Source organism: Petaurus breviceps, unplaced genomic scaffold (genome assembly GCF_028583685.1).
Source record: "Petaurus breviceps papuanus isolate PSGF00001 unplaced genomic scaffold, PetGlider_PUasm1.0 89292, whole genome shotgun sequence".
NCBI classification, from domain to species: Eukaryota; Metazoa; Chordata; class Mammalia; order Diprotodontia; family Petauridae; genus Petaurus; species Petaurus breviceps.
In genome coordinates, this window is record NW_027187035.1 from 18,651 (window position 1) to 36,415 (window position 17,765).

Here is a 17,765-nt window from a genome sequence, read left to right on the forward strand (position 1 = left end):
GATGGTGCATACAAAGGGTACCGTAATGTAGCGTGTAGCGCAGGGGATCACCTTCACTACAGTAGCAATCTCAATAGGGCTTATTTTAGAGGAATCTTACACAGTAAGGGGAGGGCTTATTTTGGGGATAGGTCTTATTATCGGGGAAACATGGTATCATGCTTCTTATGATAACCCAGTCCCTTGCCTAAGTACCTGTGAAACATTATACTGTTGTATACAATTAACATTGTAGACAAATATATAAGATGTTACAGATGAGGAGAGGGAGTGAATCTTCAATCCTACTAAGGACTGTGCCAGATGTTGGAAGACAATAGAGGGCTAAAATCCTTCCATTCAATCCACCAGCCAATCAGTCAATAAGCATTAATTAAGCACCTACTATGTACCAAGCACTAGATATTGAAAGGAAAAAGGAAATAAGTCCTGTACTCTAGGATCATACATTCTAATAGGTGAGATAATATGTATGTGTGTACAAAATAATTATTCATTTATTCAATAAACATTTATTAAGTGCTACTATAGGCCAGGGATTGCACTAAGCACTGAAGATACAAAAAGATTGTAAAAAATAGTCCCTGTCCTCAAAGGGCTTACAATCTAATGGGAGAGTTAATATTGCAAACAAATATATACAAAGCAAGTTATATATAGGATAAATATGAAATAATGAAAATAAGAAAAGCTTTGGAATTAAGGGGTTAGGGAAGGCCTCCTGTAGACGGTGGAATTTTAGTTGGAACTTAAAGGAAGTCAGGGAGGTCAGTAGTCAGTGTGGGATGGAGAGCATTCCAGGCATGAGGGAAAGCCATGAATGCCTGGAGAGATGGAGTGTCTTATTTGTGGGACAGCCAAGAGGCCAGTGTCATTGAATTGAAGAGTACTAGTCCAGGAGTAAGGTGTAAGAAGACTGGAATGGTAGCAGAGGGGGTGGGTTACAAAAATTTTTGAATGCCAAACAGAGCATTTTGTATTTGCACCTGGAGGCAATAGGGAGCCACTGCAGTTTATTGAATAGGGGGGGTGATGTGATCATTTTAGGAAATGCTTTTTAGGAAAATCACTTTAGTGGTTCAATGGAGAATGGATTGGAGTGGGAGGAGATGTGTGTGTGTATGTATATGCAATATATATATGGACATATCTGGAACATAAACAAGAAAATGCATGGTAGTCTTTGGAATGAGGATGGGGTGGTGAAGGAAAACTTCACATAGAATTTGACAAATAATTAACAAAAAACCTGTCATGCAGTCTGTGCTAGGCACTGTATGTACAAAGACAAAAAAAAAAGTTTCTGCCCACCAGGAGCTTACATTCTCATAGGGGAGGGAAGGAGGGTGAGAAAATATTTGCCTAGATTTGCAAGTACTTCTGGTGGGTAGTGCTGGAAGTCAGAGATGAAGGCAGTTGAGAATTCCAAGAGGCAGAGGAGGGAGGGAAATAGCTGATACAGATGCCGGGATGTGTGAGATGGGATGCTGATTTTGGGGAGCATCAAATCAAGTAGGTCAGTTTGGCTGGAATATAAATTGTGTGAAGAAGACTGATGTGAAATTTATCTGGACAAGGTAGTTTGGTCAGACTGTGAATGACTTCAACTGAAGATAAAAGAGAGAATGATGATAAATATCCCTCTACTCTGTACATGCACTTATTATTTCCTACTATGGACTTTTTTCACTTGAAAACATATATGGACCCATAATGTTGCAACATGCCTTTATTGATTGCAAAGCAGATACATGTGAAGAAGAACACTTTGAGCCAGCAATGTGTCCAAGGGTGGACTTACCAGAGATGAAAAATTGTCCATAGTATAACAGGAGTGGAGAACCTGTAGCCTCCAGGCCACATGTGGCCTTCTAGGTCCTTGGGTGTGTCCTTTTGACTGAATCCAAGTTTTATAGTACAAATCCTTTTATTAAGGGGGTCTGTTCTCTGAAGTTTGGATTCAATCAAAGGGCAGCACTTGAGGACCTAGAGGGCCACATGTGGTCTCGAGGCTGCAGGTTCCCCACCTCTAGGGAACACTCTACACTGTAGAACATTCCCTTTCTCTTTTCTTAGCTATCTGCCTAGTATGGCTAATATCCAAGCAGCTCCAAGGCTATGGAGCTATTGGGTTCCAGGAATGTGGGCAAATATATTCTGACTATTCAGGTTGAATTTCATTTCAACCAATCAACAGTTATTCAATTCAATTCAATGAGTATTTATTACACGAGAATCACTGATGATGCAAACACAAAAACAAAACCATTCCTGTTCTCAAGGAGTTTATATTCTACTGGTCACATTATTACACTATTTTGCTCAATAAAAACAACATAGTTGTAGTCAGAACTATTACAAGTTCCCAAGTATGCCAATTATTGTTTATATATGAGTGAACCCTAACTGGAATTCAAATATCCCCAGTAATAGAGGGTGCTATGAGTAATGGTATCAAAAAATGATCTTTCTCCTCTATTGCAACAGCTTTATGGTCCTTTAATTAGGGACAGGTTAAGTATCAGTAGAAACCTTACGGAGTTTGAATGAGAGTGACAACACCCCAGAGATCTACATTAGGTAAAGTCTCTCAGCCTTTAATTTTTCCTTCTGTTAAAGTGAGATAACTCTCTTCCCTACCTCAAAAAGAGTGGTTGAGAGGATTACCTGAAATAACATGTGTGGATCAGCTTAGGAAACCTCAAAGCTCTATGCAAATGAAAGGCCCTGATCTTTTTGTTATACAATGAAGATGATGACCCTATTTCTACTTATGTTCTATTCTCAAGCTTCATCCTGGCATAGATATGAACTTAAATTCCTGAAAGCTAGGCCAGTGGAAAACAAATTTGAGCAGGTTGTAAAAAACTGGAGAGGCTTCAAATACAGGCCAGGTGATGGATGATCATCCATCTATCAAATGAGGTCAGGTCTAGCTTAGTTCGGAAAGGCTCATTGTCAGAAGATTGGCCAGCAATGAACTATTGGTCACGGCAACTAGTGCGATCTTATGTGGACCCTTCGTGGCTATTTTTTCTCTACTTTTCTCCTTATATGACTCCTATATGTATATGTCTATATTTATAATTTATGAGTATATGCATATATAATATGTTATATATAATATTAGTAATTAATATAACAACAACAATAATAATACCAATTAGTATCAGTTCATGATAGTGTCTGTTGTCCAGGGATATGTTATAATTCTTTCCTCTTTCTTCAGCTTGACATTTATAGCTTTCCACAGTCTAGCTCTGGCCTACCTTGTCCAGATTGATTTTACATTAGTCCCCTTCACATCCTTTCTATTCCAGTCAAACTGGTCTATTTGACCTTCCCCAACACTGGATACAGTAGGTGCCAATCTACACTGGAAGCGCCCTACACAGATGAAATAATAGGTTCAGAACTAATAACAACAATAATAATAACAGCAATAATGATGATGATAAATTATATAATGTGATTTTATCTGTGTAGGGAGGGTTCAGTAAGGAAACTCTCCCTACCAATGCAGACTGGCACCTACTCTGAGGCTGGTTCTCTATGCCCTAGAGGGTGTTTGTCTATGCATGTATGTATGTATATGTTACCTGGCTCTTGCCCAACCAAGACAGAGGAAGAAGAACCCTGTGCTGCATACGGAAGGAGGGATGATGCTTAATTGGATGAACTTCTCCTTATGTGTGGTATAGGTAGCATGATATACATATATTTATGGGTCCAGATGAGGGGAGAAAAAAAGATAGACTGTTGACATTAGTAGTAGCTGAGGTTTATTTTTTTTATTTTATTTTTTGCTGGTTTTAAAGTACTGTGAAAAAAATCATTAAATCAATATTTCACAGGTATAGGTTAAAAACACTTTTCATACATTTGATCCTCACATTTCTGTGAGGTTTTTACTGAAAGTACTTTTATTATCATCCCCATTTTACAGATGAGGCAACAATCCAAGAAAGGCTAAGTGAGTACTCAAGGTCAAATTCATGCAGAGTTTAATGGTAAATGGCAGAGTTTATCTTTGAACCCAGGTTTCCACACACTGAGGCTTCTCCGTTTTCTACTCCCCTCACCATACCTTTCACATTTCAGAGGAACAACTGGTTTAAAAATGTTTAGATTCCCCTGTGTCATCTCTTTAATTTAACAGTCTCAGCAAGCATTTAATAAGTACCTACTTTATGCCTGAGAATAAAAAGACAAAGAGGTCTGGTTGAACTTTGAGTGGAGTTTGTGTTTCTTCAGGCTAGAAGGGGCCTGGCAAATGAAATGTGTGCAGTCACATACTCAAATCAGCTTCCTCTTTGGAAAGGCCTCCCTGGCCCCACCCTCAGTCCCGCCCTCCAGTAGCAAGAGATGAAGAAGGATAAAGCAGGGTAGGTGTGGGCAGGGGATGAGAAAGTCTGCCCTGTCCCGAAGTTGCTCCAGGATCTCTGGATGTGGTCTGACCCAAGTTCTTATGACATACAAGGGTCAGGCATTGGCTGTGTAGGATTGGTGGAAATTATGCAAACAGTAGAGACGCTTGCCAAGGACTTTCTGTGCCTGTTTGTTACCGGCTGATTTAGTTTCATTTTTGACTTAAATTGCATCTGGAGACGAGGAATATATTTCTGCTGGTGCAAGGCAGAGGCAGCTGTGAGGGGTGACCCGAGGGTGAGGTGTGGGCAGCACAGGGACGTCAGCCCATGGCCATGGCATCTGATGAGTTGGTTTTCTTTGTCAATGGCAAAAAGGTAAGTGAGGGTCTGATCTTTGGCAGTTTTTCATCTGGAAAGTGTGTGTGTGTGTGTGTGTGTGTGTTTACTTTACTGGACTTTTTTTTCCTCCTCTCCTTGTGTGCTCATAGAACTGGTGCTATGAGCGCAGTTTTTATAAGAAGTTTTACGTTTTTCTGGGCTAGGTTACAAGGAAAACATTCTGGGGACAAGGGAGACTTGGGGAGGGGAAAATAAGACAAAGACAGGTAATTGGTTTGGGAGGAAGGATAACAGAATAATCAGATCTGTCCTACAGACCAAGGTAGTGGAAAAGGCTGTTGAATTGGGGCTCAGAGGACCCTAGTTCAAATCCTGTTTCTACCCTTTACTGCTGGTATGACTGGGCAAGTCTCATAAACCCCTGAGGCCTTTGTATCTTCACATGTAAGATGAGGGATTTGAACAAGATCTCTAAAGGTCCTTCGGGTTCTAAATTCTAAAAGTTCCTAAGAGATGCTGACCTTCTCTGGTAGGTGGCTGAAGAGATTCTAATATGTGTACACATGTGTATATAGATATTTATGGATGTATAAATTCAAGGTGAAACAGAGAAGGATCTTATGTTGGATTTGAGAATGTTCTTGCTTACAAAAAATCAAACACAATGGACTAGGCAGCCTGACACTCTTTGGACCATTAAGGGTGAAGTCCCAGCCAGCCATTAGACAATACTTCTTAGGTTATTACAGGCCTGTCTGGCTAGGAACCTTTCATTTTCCAAGAATCACCATCAACTACAAGCTTCTTGCCATATTCCCACTTACACAACCAATCAGAGAATGGGATACATCCACTTCCTTTCCCCCTTTTCTTATTGAGGAGAGAGAGGAAAGGACAAGTTTTCTCTCTAGGTCTCCTCTCCATCTTAGTCCCTCTTGCTCCAACAGCAGGGCTTACCTGGCCACAAGTGGCTGCTGCCACCAAGTTCAAAGACTCTGATTCTTTGGCAATTTTAGGAACCATGAGCTTCTCGACTGGCAGGAAAAGTTGGATGGGCTCAAGATCAGAACTAGACAGTGACCCAGGAAAACTCAGAAGGATTGGGGCTAGACTGGGAGGTCATACAGTTGAAAGACTGAACCATTTGCCTGAATCTAATATGCTTTCTTCGAGGGTTGGAAAGAAAAGGGATCATAGGATTTAGAAGTAGAAGGTACCTTAGAAATCATCCAGTCCCACTCCCTCATTTTACAGAAGTGACTTGCCCAAGGTCACGCAGCTAATTAGTGCCAGGGGTAGGAAATGGAGCCAATTCCTCTGACTCCAAATCCTCTGCTCTTTCTATAACTTAACACTGCATTTCATAGAGGAGATAGCCCTTATTTTGTTTCACTGAACAGATGGGAACACCTGCCAGAAAATATCTATGTTGTTGAAATAGTTCCCTATTTATATTTACTTATGTAGATGTAAATACAGGAGTGTTACACACATAAAACCTTTGGGAACAGCCTATGTTTTAGTGTTTATTTGAAAATATTTAAATATTGGAAGAGACTGAATATCACTATCTGTGTGACCCTAGGCAAGTCACTTAACCTCTGTCTATGTTAGTTTCCTCACCTGTAAAGTAGGGATTATAATAGCATCTATCTCCCAGGGTTGTATTTTTTACAGCAATCAAATATTTACTATGTGCTAGAAATGAGACGAAAAGAATGTGACAGTCCTTTTACTTAAGGGCCTTCTATACCAATTAGAAGAGTTACTAAATACATATGAAGAATACAAAGAATAATTACAAGTTAAATGACAAGTTTTAGGTAGGAAGATAAACTTTTGAGGTAGAAGGTGATGCTTGTGCTGGATTGAGAAGGAAATGTGAGATTCAAAGAAGGAGGGTGAAATGGAGTGGGGGCCTTCCAAGCATGGGCTACTTCTGCCTTTGCAGCTTCCAAGAAAAGAAATGCACTGTCTCGCTAATACATGTATGTATGGATGTAAAGGTAAATAAATGCTAATATATAATGCAATGATCTGTATTATATAATAAATACATTATAATATATTAGCTATAGATATATATCAAGAAAAGAAAAACAGTCTTGTTAAAATATGTGTATGTACGTATGCAAATGTATAGATATACACATATAAATGCTAAAATATAATGTAATAATATAATACATATATTCTAATATATAAATATGTATCAAGAAAAGAAATACATTGTCTTACAAAATATATAACCTACACATATATTTTTATTTTATTATTATTTTTTAAATAGTAAAATGTCCATAGCAGCCTTGGTTCTAATCACGCATGCAAAAGGGAACAGCAAGTCCTGTCTCCTAGTTATGAAGGTGTGCCACCTGGCTATGGCAGATGAGGATACTTCTCTGAGGGCACATAGTTTGCTGGTTTTCCCCATTCATCCTCAAATGAATAAAGGTTGCATGTGAGTCTAGACATCACAAAGGTGGAAGGGACCTCTCAGATCATCTAGTCAGACTCATCCTGGATCAGAAATCACCTCTACAACATTCTAGATAAGGCTTCCTCCTTTGTTTGATCCTTTGTTTGAAAAGGCCTCCAGTAATGGGGAATTGGCTGTAGCCCGTTTTGATTTGGGACAGTGCTTAATATTTTGTTTTACTTTTTTCTTTGCATTGATTGATCCCCAAATCTGTCTCTCTGGTACTTCCACCCATTAAGTCCTCTAGCTCTACTCCCAGGTCCTAGTCAAAGAAATCTAATCTATCCTCAGAGTGACTCTTAAGAGATAGATTTAGAGATAATAGATTTAGAGAGGGAAAATCCACTGCTGTTTCAACCTCCTTATTTTACAGATGGGGAAACTGAGACTCAGGGAGGTTAAATAACTTACCCAAGATTACATAAATTGTAAATTGCAAAGCTGAGATTTGAAACCACATCCTCTGACTCCCAATCCAATATTCTTTCCATTGAGCTATGATGCTGCTCCGGTAGTAGGTATGAAAAGATAATGGTTTGCTGAGCCTGGCATTAGGAAGACCTGAGTTCAAATCCAGTCTTGGACACTTACTAGCTGCATGACACATGAACAAACCAATTTAATCTCTGCCTACCTCAGTTTCCTCAACTACCAAATGGGGATAATAATAATATCTGCTTCCCTGGATTGTTGTGAGGATCAGATGAGATATTTATGAAGCACTTAACACTGTCTCTGGAATAACTTAATGTGATGCTTGTTCCCTTCCCTTCCCATACTGTCTTTTCCAGGACAGATTTTCAAATACTTGAAGACAGCTATAGTGTCTTCCCTTAAGTCTTCTCTTTTCTGGTTTCTTAGCATCCAAAGATTTAATTAATCCTTACATGGCATGGTCTCCTCTCCTCTTAAACACCCCGGTTATTATCCTCTGAGAACCTTTTAGGTTGTCCTTGTTAAAATAAGTCAGACAGAGATAAACACAATATTCCAGGTGTGGTCTGACCAAGGCAATTAATTTAACATTTCTTTTTTAACTTAAATTTTTTCAAAATTCTCAATGTAACAAGCACCAAATGAACTGAACATGTCTTTATGTGAAATGGAATTACATACAGTTTGTTTTTCCTTTTACATAGGTAATAAGTCAGTGTGTAACTTTCAAAGCTGTCCTGTTTGTCTGTATTTTCTTTTAGCCTTCCTTCAGTTCTCTTCCGCACATTTAAAAGAAAGCTTAATTTTAAAAATTCTGTACTTAATGAACACCAAAGAGAACATTTCTATATGGTGAGTAGAACAGAAAAGGAGGGTATATAAACCTGCGATTCTGTTGCACAGTTTACCTTAAAAAAAAGTGTATAATAATTTTAAGAAGTTACTTTCAAAGCTGCCCTGCTTGTCAGTCAACAAACACGTCTTAAATCTGTGCCTTTTATTCCTCCACGAAAGCCTTACGCTGACACATCGTGGTGGCATGGAGGTTGAACTAGGGCTCTGCCCCAGGTTCTTAAGTTTTTCTTTTTTTCTAATGAAGGTGAAGTCTGGTGAAGCCTATGGACCCTTTTCAGAAGGATGGCTTTTAGCACATAAAACAAAATGCATAAGATTACAAAGAAAACCAATTATGTTGAAATACTAATAATCGGCATATTAAAAGAATTCCTGGAACCCAGGATAAGAAGTCTTGCCAAGGTTCTCTAAACCATATGATATGTCTGGTCCTACAAAACTGGAAATATTTCAAGTACAGACTTGGTGATAGATGGTCACTTACTATGTTGCCTAGTTAAGTGCAGAGAAATAGCGTCATGGGGTTTGCTGCAAGGAGATGAGATTTTTTTGACCACAGTGATTTTCAGTGACTCTCTGCTGAGTCAGAGTGAGGTTGTGATCTGTCTTCATAGAGGGGGTACCCATAGTGACAAAATTCCAGATTCTACAATTTCAGGATAAATATGCTTCTAAATAGCCAGTATTTCTCCTTAATGGAGTTTTAGGTGTGGGGGCGGGGTCCCATGCAGCCAGAAATCTTTTCTGTCAGTTATGGTGCAGTGGGGTCAGACTGACTGAAGCTCGCAAAGAGAGAAGATCCAATGATTTGCCCAGGGTCACGCAGCTAGTGTCTGAGGCAGAATTTGAACTCAAGTTCATCCTTTATTAATTTGCTGAATTTTTATTCTGTGTACATCACTTTGCTAATTACTGTGGAATCTAGAGGTATAAAAGATACAAACAGTTTCCAGTCTAGTTGACTATAATGCAGATGCACAGATCTCTGCAGTAAAAGCAGTTATGTGATAAATGCTACAGAGTGTTATAGTGGTATAGACAATGGAGTGTCTTTCGGAGGAAGGAGAGAATATTTCTAGTTGGATAAATTATTCAGGAAATGTATAAAATGAAATAATGTATAAAATGTATAAAAGAAGAGGGATGGTTTGCGTTGGGCAGAGAAGGTGTCTTGTGGGGGAAACCACATGAATAAAGGCATGGAGGTGGGAAAGTATGAATTGTCCTTGGGCACTGATGGACCAGTTAGTTTGGAGTATGGCTTTCATGTAGGCAAGTAATAGGAAATGAAGTTGAAAGAGGTAGACTGGGGATGGATTGTAGAGGGCCTTGAATGTCAGACTAAGGAATCTGGATTTTAACAGAGTAAAATGGGGATTGATTAAAGGTTTTTAGCACAGCACGATGATCAAAATGGTGCTTTAGGAACATTAATCTAAAAGTGGTGAGGAGGCTGGATAAGAGTAAGCACAGATTAGATCACTGTTCAGGAGGGCATTAATGTAGTCCAGGAGTCGGGTGATAAGGGACTATGCATTGAGCTTCCTGAATTCTGGCCTAGGACAAACCATGTTGTTCCCTCAGAATGAGCTTATTAAACATCTCTACCACATGCTTTCCACAAAACCCCAGACTTGAAATTCTTTCCTTAAAATCTAGTAAATTTTGGTACCTGAATGTAACATCTAATAGTCAATAAAACTGTGCTTCCTCTGTAGACCAGAAGCCTGGCTGTCTCCTGCAGAGATCGGTTATTAAATCTGAATTATGAAGGGGTTGCTTTAGGTGACCTTTGAGGTCCCTTTCAGCTCTAAATCCATGGTCTTAATGTGCTAGGCCGGCTTCTTCCTGATGTTGCTATCTGACATCCCTGCAATTTATATGTGTGGTCTGGCAGGAACTTTGACTTTAAGCAAAGTAGCAGGTCTGGGGCGGAATATCATAATTTTAAATGCTGCAGAAACTTTAGCACCATGAGCCAATTTGGCGTCAAGAATTTAAGGCTGGGAATGTTTCCTTATACTTATTTAATATGGTGATTATTCTATAACCCTTAGAGATACACTTCTAGCTTTAGCTTGACTTCTTGTGCCCCAGCGATCTTTGTGAAGTCTTGTGAGAGATACCTGGAGTCTTTCCCTTATCCCTACCTGCCCCATATCCAGGCAAATGCCAAGTCTTGTTGATGTCACCGGCACATCTCTCAAATCAGTCCTCCCTCTGTTCCTGGGACTACCACCATAGTTCAGCCCTTATCTCCTCTTACCTAGAGGAGGTATTGCCTTTGTCTTTCTGCACCCAGTCTCTCACCTCTGCAATCTACCCTTCTCCTGCACAACTGCCCCAAGGGTGTGATGATAAACTTTTAACAACAGGCTCTCTGATACATTTTTAAATTTAATCCAGATTGTTAACATTTTATTCATCTCTTTCTTAAGTCTAGGCAATCAAAAACAAAACAAAACAATAAGTCAAGACATGAATGGTAGCTGACATTCTCACACTGAAAATTTAATCATCAATATGAGCTAATCTGGCAGGCTCCTTCATACACCTGACTGCCCCTTTAATTTTCCCAAAGACACAAGTCTAACCAGGTCATTTCCTTAACTAAAAACTTTCAGCGGCTCCTCATAACCTATAGGTTTAAAATACAGTCTCAGTTTGACATTTAAGATCCCACACATTGTGACTCCCACCTACATTTCCAGCCTAAATTCACACTAATCCATTTGACAAACTTGGCTTTTTGACCAGACCAGACTACTAGCTGCTCCCCCAAATCAGTGCCCTATCTCTTGCCTCCATTCCTCAGAACAAGATGGACCCCATGGCCTGGAATGCTCTCCTCATCCTGCCCCTCAAAGTCCTCGTCTTCTTTTAAGGCTTTGCTCTGTTTCTACCTCCTCCTTGAAGCCTTCCCTGATTCTCTCTCTCCTCCCTCTCTCTCTCTAGTGTTGCTAGTACACTCACTCACTTTCATTCTCCTCTTAGTTATCATGTGCATGTTGTATCCTGCCAATTGGGTTTAAGGCATGGTCTTTAAGAAATAAACTAGCCGTCAAAACCTAAGGTTAAGGTAGGTTTCAGCCTTCAAAATTTACCTTCTTTGTGTAGATCACCCTCAGGTTGGGTCATGATCCCCCACGTGGAGAGAGGAGAGCAGAACAGCGTTGCCCAGCTGAAACTGGCCAGTTGAGTAACCAGTGGGCACCTCAGACTACTCACACATTGTTGTTTGTCCTTCCTTCTTGAAGAGGACTGTTGCATCGGGAAGATAATACCATGACTTGCAAACGAATTGGATTTAAGTGAGGGAGGGCTGTTCGAAGTCACCAGGCTCACTTATCCTCTGGAACCATCAGGGTACCGTGGCCAGGTATAGTTCAGGACAGCTGGAGATGGCCCATAATGCCAATGCAGTGGGAGATCTTGACTTTTTAAGCTAAATTCTTTCCAAGTTCTCACTTTGAGTGAGGCTGTACCCATTCAGTGATTAGGGTTGTTTAAGAAGTGGGCCAAGGGATGACCCCTTTAATCAAAAACAAAACAAATAAACAAACAAAAAAACCCCATCAGACTGGGAGGGGAAGACCTTCAGGGTTTCTGGCCAAAAGAGAAACTACTATTTACATTCATTCTAAGCCATCATCTTCCAGAGGTCATGGTCCTCTTCAAAAATAAAGGACAAACCACAATCCTGCCAATAGAAAATGGGCTTGTTGGAAGCAAGAAATATTTTATTTTGACCATTCTATCCCTACTGGCTAGCACAGTTCCTTACAAACAGTAGGAGATTAATAAATATTGAAATACTGACAAAGTCAAACAAAACATTCCAAGCTGCCTGAGTGCTCAGTGCGATGTATTTTCCTCTCCCTCTTCTGTAGGTGGTGGAGAAGAATGCAGATCCAGAGACAACACTCCTGGCCTATCTGAGAAGAAAACGTATCCTTGAAGCTTGAGGAGGTTGTCCTTAAGGCTTGGCCTTTAGACTCCTGAGGGGAGGCAGGATGGGGCAGGGGTGACACCTGAACTCTAGTACTAGCTATGTGACCTTGAGAAAGTCGTAATCCTTCTGTTATTGTCCTGTGGAAAATGTCCAGGTGTGGTATGGGGTAGAAAAGATTGAGGTCTGAGGGGAGTTACTTTGGTCTGGATGACCTCTTAAATCCTTCTTAGTTCTAATTATCCATGATTCAGTGGGTATAAAAATTGAAAAAAATTTAAAAGCTTTTTTGGAGGGGGGAAAGCAGGGCAATTGGGGTTAAGTGACTTGCCCAAGGTCACATAGCTAGTAAGTGTTGAGTGTTTGAGGCTGGATTTGAACTCGGGTCCTCCTGACTCCAGGGCTGGTTGATGCTCTATTCACTGTGCCACCTAGCTGTCCCTAAAAATGGAAATTGTGGGCCTTCAAGCTAATAGATCAGAAAGGGTGCCCCATTTAGCTTTTATCCACTTCACAAAGAATTCATCTCTAGGGAAGAGAAGGGCCCTTTTTCAGTGAACCTTGGTCTAGCCCTATGCACATATCCCACCCTATGCTAGTTCAGAATGATGGAAGTGCATTGCTGACTGAGATGGGGGAAGGGGAGGCAGTGGAGGGCCTGTCAGCTGTCTAGATGGGCAGATCCTGGGAGGACATGGAATCTTGTTGCAGGTCTGGGTTACCTCTGGGGATAGCCCAAGTGCGGATGTGGAATCATTTGTGTCCTTTGCTCTATTAGAAATGGGAACAGAGAAGGAAAGGATAATAGTTCCAATCTCTGTAAACATGTCCCTACCTGCCATCCTGGGGGTTTGCTTTGCCTATTTTATAGACTTCCTCTGATTGCCCCTGATGTGCCTACCTCTACCCCCACCCACACATGTAGTGTACCCAGAGAAAATTAAGAGTTGTTGTGAAAACCAAATGAAATAATAATTAAGCACTTAGTATAGTACCTAACACATTTTTATTTAGTCATGTCTGACTCTTTGTGACCCTATTTGGGGTTTTCTTGTCAAAGATACTAGACTGGTTTTCATTTGCTTCTCCAGCTCATTTTACAAATGAGGAAACTGAGGCAAACAAGGTTACCCAGGGTCACACAGCTTGTAAATGTTTGAGGCCAGATTTGAACTCATGAAGAGGAGTCTTCCTAACTCCAGGCCCAGCCCTCTATCCCCTCTGCCACCTCACTGCCCCTGGCACATAGTAAGTTCTACATAGAAGTTAGCTATGGATGTTATTATTATTATGAAAATACAAAATATATATTTTTTCAACCAGACCTATGATTCCATTAGTGTGTGGATCTCCACATGAAGAACTCCATTTATCCATCCAGACCAGGGCCTTCTCTTGGAGGAAAGACATGGGCAACAAGGTAGGGTGGCAACTGGGCTAAGCCCTTTGTAGGCCAAGACTCGGGGCCTAGAGCTATAGATCATCCAGCCTTCTTATCAGTCTGTGCCTGGTAGATGCTCTGCCTTGGATTTTTACTTGAGGTGGGCACAGCTCAAAGATTTCAATGACTAGGGGAGGCCAGGTGGCTCAGTGAGTAAGAGCACTGGCTCCAGTGTCGGGATGACCTGGGATCAAATCCGGGCTCAGATACTTAGCACCACACCCAGAAATAACTGGCCGTGTAACCTTGAGCAAGTTACTTAATCCCAATTGCTTAGGGGTGGCCAGGTGGTGCAGTGAGTAAGAGCACCAGCCCCAGAGTTGGGATGACCTGGGATCGAATTCGGGCTCAGATACTTAGTACCACACCCAGAAATAACTGGCCGTGTAACCTTGAGCAAGTTACTTAACCCCAATTGCTTAAATTAAAAAAAAAAAAAGATTTCAATGACTACTAAAGTCCCTTCAAACTCTAAATCTGTGATCCTATGGTGATTATCATTGCGACCACCCAAGCTTCCTGTGGAGGGGATCTGTAGAACCCCCAACATCTGGTGCTGGGTCTGGGGAGATTGTATTGGTGTCCCATAGAACTGGCTGGGGAGATCTTCTCTTTCGGTTTCAGTCTTTATGAAGTGGGGATGGCCCTTTCCCTGCTGCATTCCAAAAATAGTGAGACATCCCTGATTAACCGTGGGAATACTAATGAGGAGCCTTGGATCTCTCCCTTGCCTATCTAAGGGAAGATAGGGCACTTACACATGGAGTGTCCCAGCCCTGTTACTTGGGTGGGCGACTCCTCCAGTCGCTATTCTGTTCAAGCATGTCCAGGGTCTGAGTAACAAAAAGGACCCCCTTGCATTGGACCCCTTTTCCTTAGCGCTTGTACTCCCAGTGGGGCTAAGTGGAACCAAGCTTGGCTGTGGAGAAGGTGGCTGTGGGGCCTGCACGGTGATGCTGTCCAAGTTTGATCGGCTCCAGAAAAAAATTGTGTATCCTTTTCCTATTGACGTGACTGCCAGGCCTCGAGTATGATCTCATCTATGTGTGTGTGTGTGTGCACGTCAGAAAAGAACGAGGTTGATGAAGGGTCTCAAGATTGTGATATTACACATGCATAAGAACTGATTGAAGGAACTTGGGATGTTTAGCCTGGAAATGAGAATATGGTGTGTGTGTATGTGCGTGCATGCATGTGTGTGCACTGTGTGCATGTGTGCATGTGTTGCTGTGTATGTGTATGTGCATTGTGTGCATGCGGACATGTGTATGCATGTATAAATGCATGTGTGTGTGTTGGAAGTGGGGGCAGATATGAGAGCTATCTTCAGAAATTTGAAAGACAGTCATAAGAAAGAGGGGTCAGGGTTATTGTCATTGGCCTTGAGGATAGAACTAGGAACAGTGGGTGGCAGTTATAAATAAGCAGATTTGTTGTTGTTTCATTGTGTCAGTCATGTCTGACTCTTCATGACCCCATTTGGGGTTTTCTTGGCAAGGATACTAGAGTGATTTGCCATTTTCTTTTCCAGCTCATTTTATAGACAAGGAAACCGAGGCAAATATGGTTAAGTGACTTGCCCAGGGTCACACAGCTAGTAAGTGACTGAGGGACTTAAGGAGAAACATCCCAATAATTAGAGCTGTCCCAAAGTAAAAGGAGTTGTCTCTGGAGACACTGCATCATTCCCCCTTACTAGATGGCTGCTGAGGAGCTTTATAACTCTGCGACTGTGTGACTGTGATAGACTATTTCTGAGTTAGGTCTGATCTTTGGAAGAAAGAAAGGAGGGAAGGAAAGGAGGGAGGGAGAAAGAAAGGAAGAAGAAGGAGGAAGAAAAAAGGAGGAGGGGGAAGGAAGAAGGCAAAAGCTTCAGGGGCAAGTGAGAGAAACATGGAGAGATAAAGAGATTGAGAGAGAGACAGATACAGAGAGAAAGAAAGAGGAAGAAGAGAGAGGGAAAGGAGAGAGATTTGGAGAGAGGAAGAGGAGGAGGAGTAAAGAGAGGAGAGAGAGAGAGAATATGTGATGTGATGCCATGAAAAGAAGAGGACCTATGTGCTGTGTTCAAATGCCATCTCAGATTCTTTATTAATCAGTGTGATCTTGGGAAAGTCCTATAATGTCCCTGGTCTCAGTTTTCTTATCTGTACAGTGAGCATGCTAGCCTTTGAGGTCCTTTCCAGGCCTATACCTACCATCCTTTACTTGACTTTCCAGCCACTTTTCTGCCAACGCCTGTCTGGCCCCCATCTGCTCCCTACATCACATTGCTGTGACAACTGTGGAAGGAATAGGAAGCACTAAGACCAGGCTGCATCCTGTACAGGTGAGTCGGGCTGGTTCTGAGGCTGGTGAACCAGAGGAGAGGAAGCAGGCTCTGGCACCAGCAGGTCTGCAGTCACACCCTAGACTTCTGACTTGACAGATTCTTAGAGCTGGAAGACAACTCCAAGGTCCTTTAGCCCATCCCATGCCTCCGTGAGGACAGTGCTCCTTACTGACATCAGCCTGAGTGCTTTACAAACATTGGGTTTTGTATTTAATTCTGCCTCCTGATGTTTATACCACTGGGCTGTGTTTATAAAATAGAGAAAGTACTCCCTATCTGTTTATTATGGATACTAGGAGGGATAAGAGAGTCCTGCTTTGAATCCACTTTTCCATATGGAACAGATTATTGCAAAATCTTGAGTGCCCCTTATTTTGGTAGGAGAAAGAGGCTAGAAAGTAAAGAAAAGGGAGGAAATCAATTAAGCAATCAATATTTATTAAGTGCCTGCTGAGTTCTGGGTGCTATGCTAGGCAGTGGAAATGATGCCTTTTCTCTCTTCTATTAGTGATAGTTACAGGAGGTGAGGCCTCCCGGTATAATGACCTTATTTTCTGAACCAAAAATGGGGATGCACAATTCAGCAGAGGATATTACTTTTGTAAAATCAAGTTCATTCATGATTTTACATTCAATAAAACATTGTAAACACTGAGCTAGGCAATGGGGTGAGTTACAAAGTTTAGAGAAGCTACAGGCTTGGTCCTCATGGATTAATAGACAAACACAAAGAAATGTGGTTCACAGTGTGGTGCAGTGTTGTGGAAAGCTCAATGCATATGGAGACAGGATGTGAGTTCAGTCCCTGGTTCTGCCCCTTACTAATCTGTGTCACCTTGGGCAAGTCCCTCAATCTCTCTGGGCCTCAATTTCTATATCTGTAAAAATGAGAGATTTGGAAGAATTAGATGAATTCTAATGTCATTTCTATCTCCAAATCTATGATCCTAAGTCAGTCAAAAAGCATTTATTGAGCGTTTACTGTGTGTCAAGCACTGTGCTAAGCACTAGAAATATAAAGAAAGGCCAGAACAGTCCCTGACCTCAAGGAACATACATTCTGATGGAGGATACAGCATGCAGATAATTAAGTACACTTTTATACACACATATCTATATGTAGTGAATATATATATGTATACATATACAATACACATATACATATATATCTAATATCTATCAATATATCCATATCTACATTATATATATATATATATAAGTCTGTATTAAATGAAAGGTAATATGGAAAGGGTAGGTGGTAGCAGCCTGGGGGGGACCAGGAAGGCTTCTTGAAGAAAATGGAATTTGAGCTAAATCTTAAAGGAATCCAGGGAAACTAAAAGGGAGAGGTGAGGGAACAGAGAAAATGGAAGCAAACAAAAGTTAAATGACTTGTCCAGAGTCTGTCTGTCTGTCTGTCTATCTATCTATCTATCTATCTATCTATCTATCTATCTATCTATCTATCATCCATCCATCCATCCATCCATCCATCTATCTATCCATCTATCTATCTATCATCTATCTATCTATCTATCTATCTATCTATCTATCTATCTATCTAT

At 41.0% G+C, this 17,765-nt stretch overlaps 1 protein-coding gene across 1 annotated transcript in view; it reads left to right on the forward strand.

Moving 5' to 3' along the window:
• The first annotated feature begins 4,364 nt into the window (after positions 1-4,364).
• Positions 4,365-17,765, forward strand: part of XDH (xanthine dehydrogenase) — a 79,743-nt gene continuing 66,342 nt past the window's right edge. Inside the window, exons 1-4 of the mRNA XM_069107235.1 lie at positions 4,365-4,745; positions 12,369-12,426; positions 14,763-14,859; positions 16,089-16,197. Coding sequence (XP_068963336.1) covers positions 4,698-4,745; positions 12,369-12,426; positions 14,763-14,859; positions 16,089-16,197 — 312 coding nt within the window. The 5' untranslated portion in view covers positions 4,365-4,697. The remainder of the gene's footprint in view (positions 4,746-12,368; positions 12,427-14,762; positions 14,860-16,088; positions 16,198-17,765) is intronic.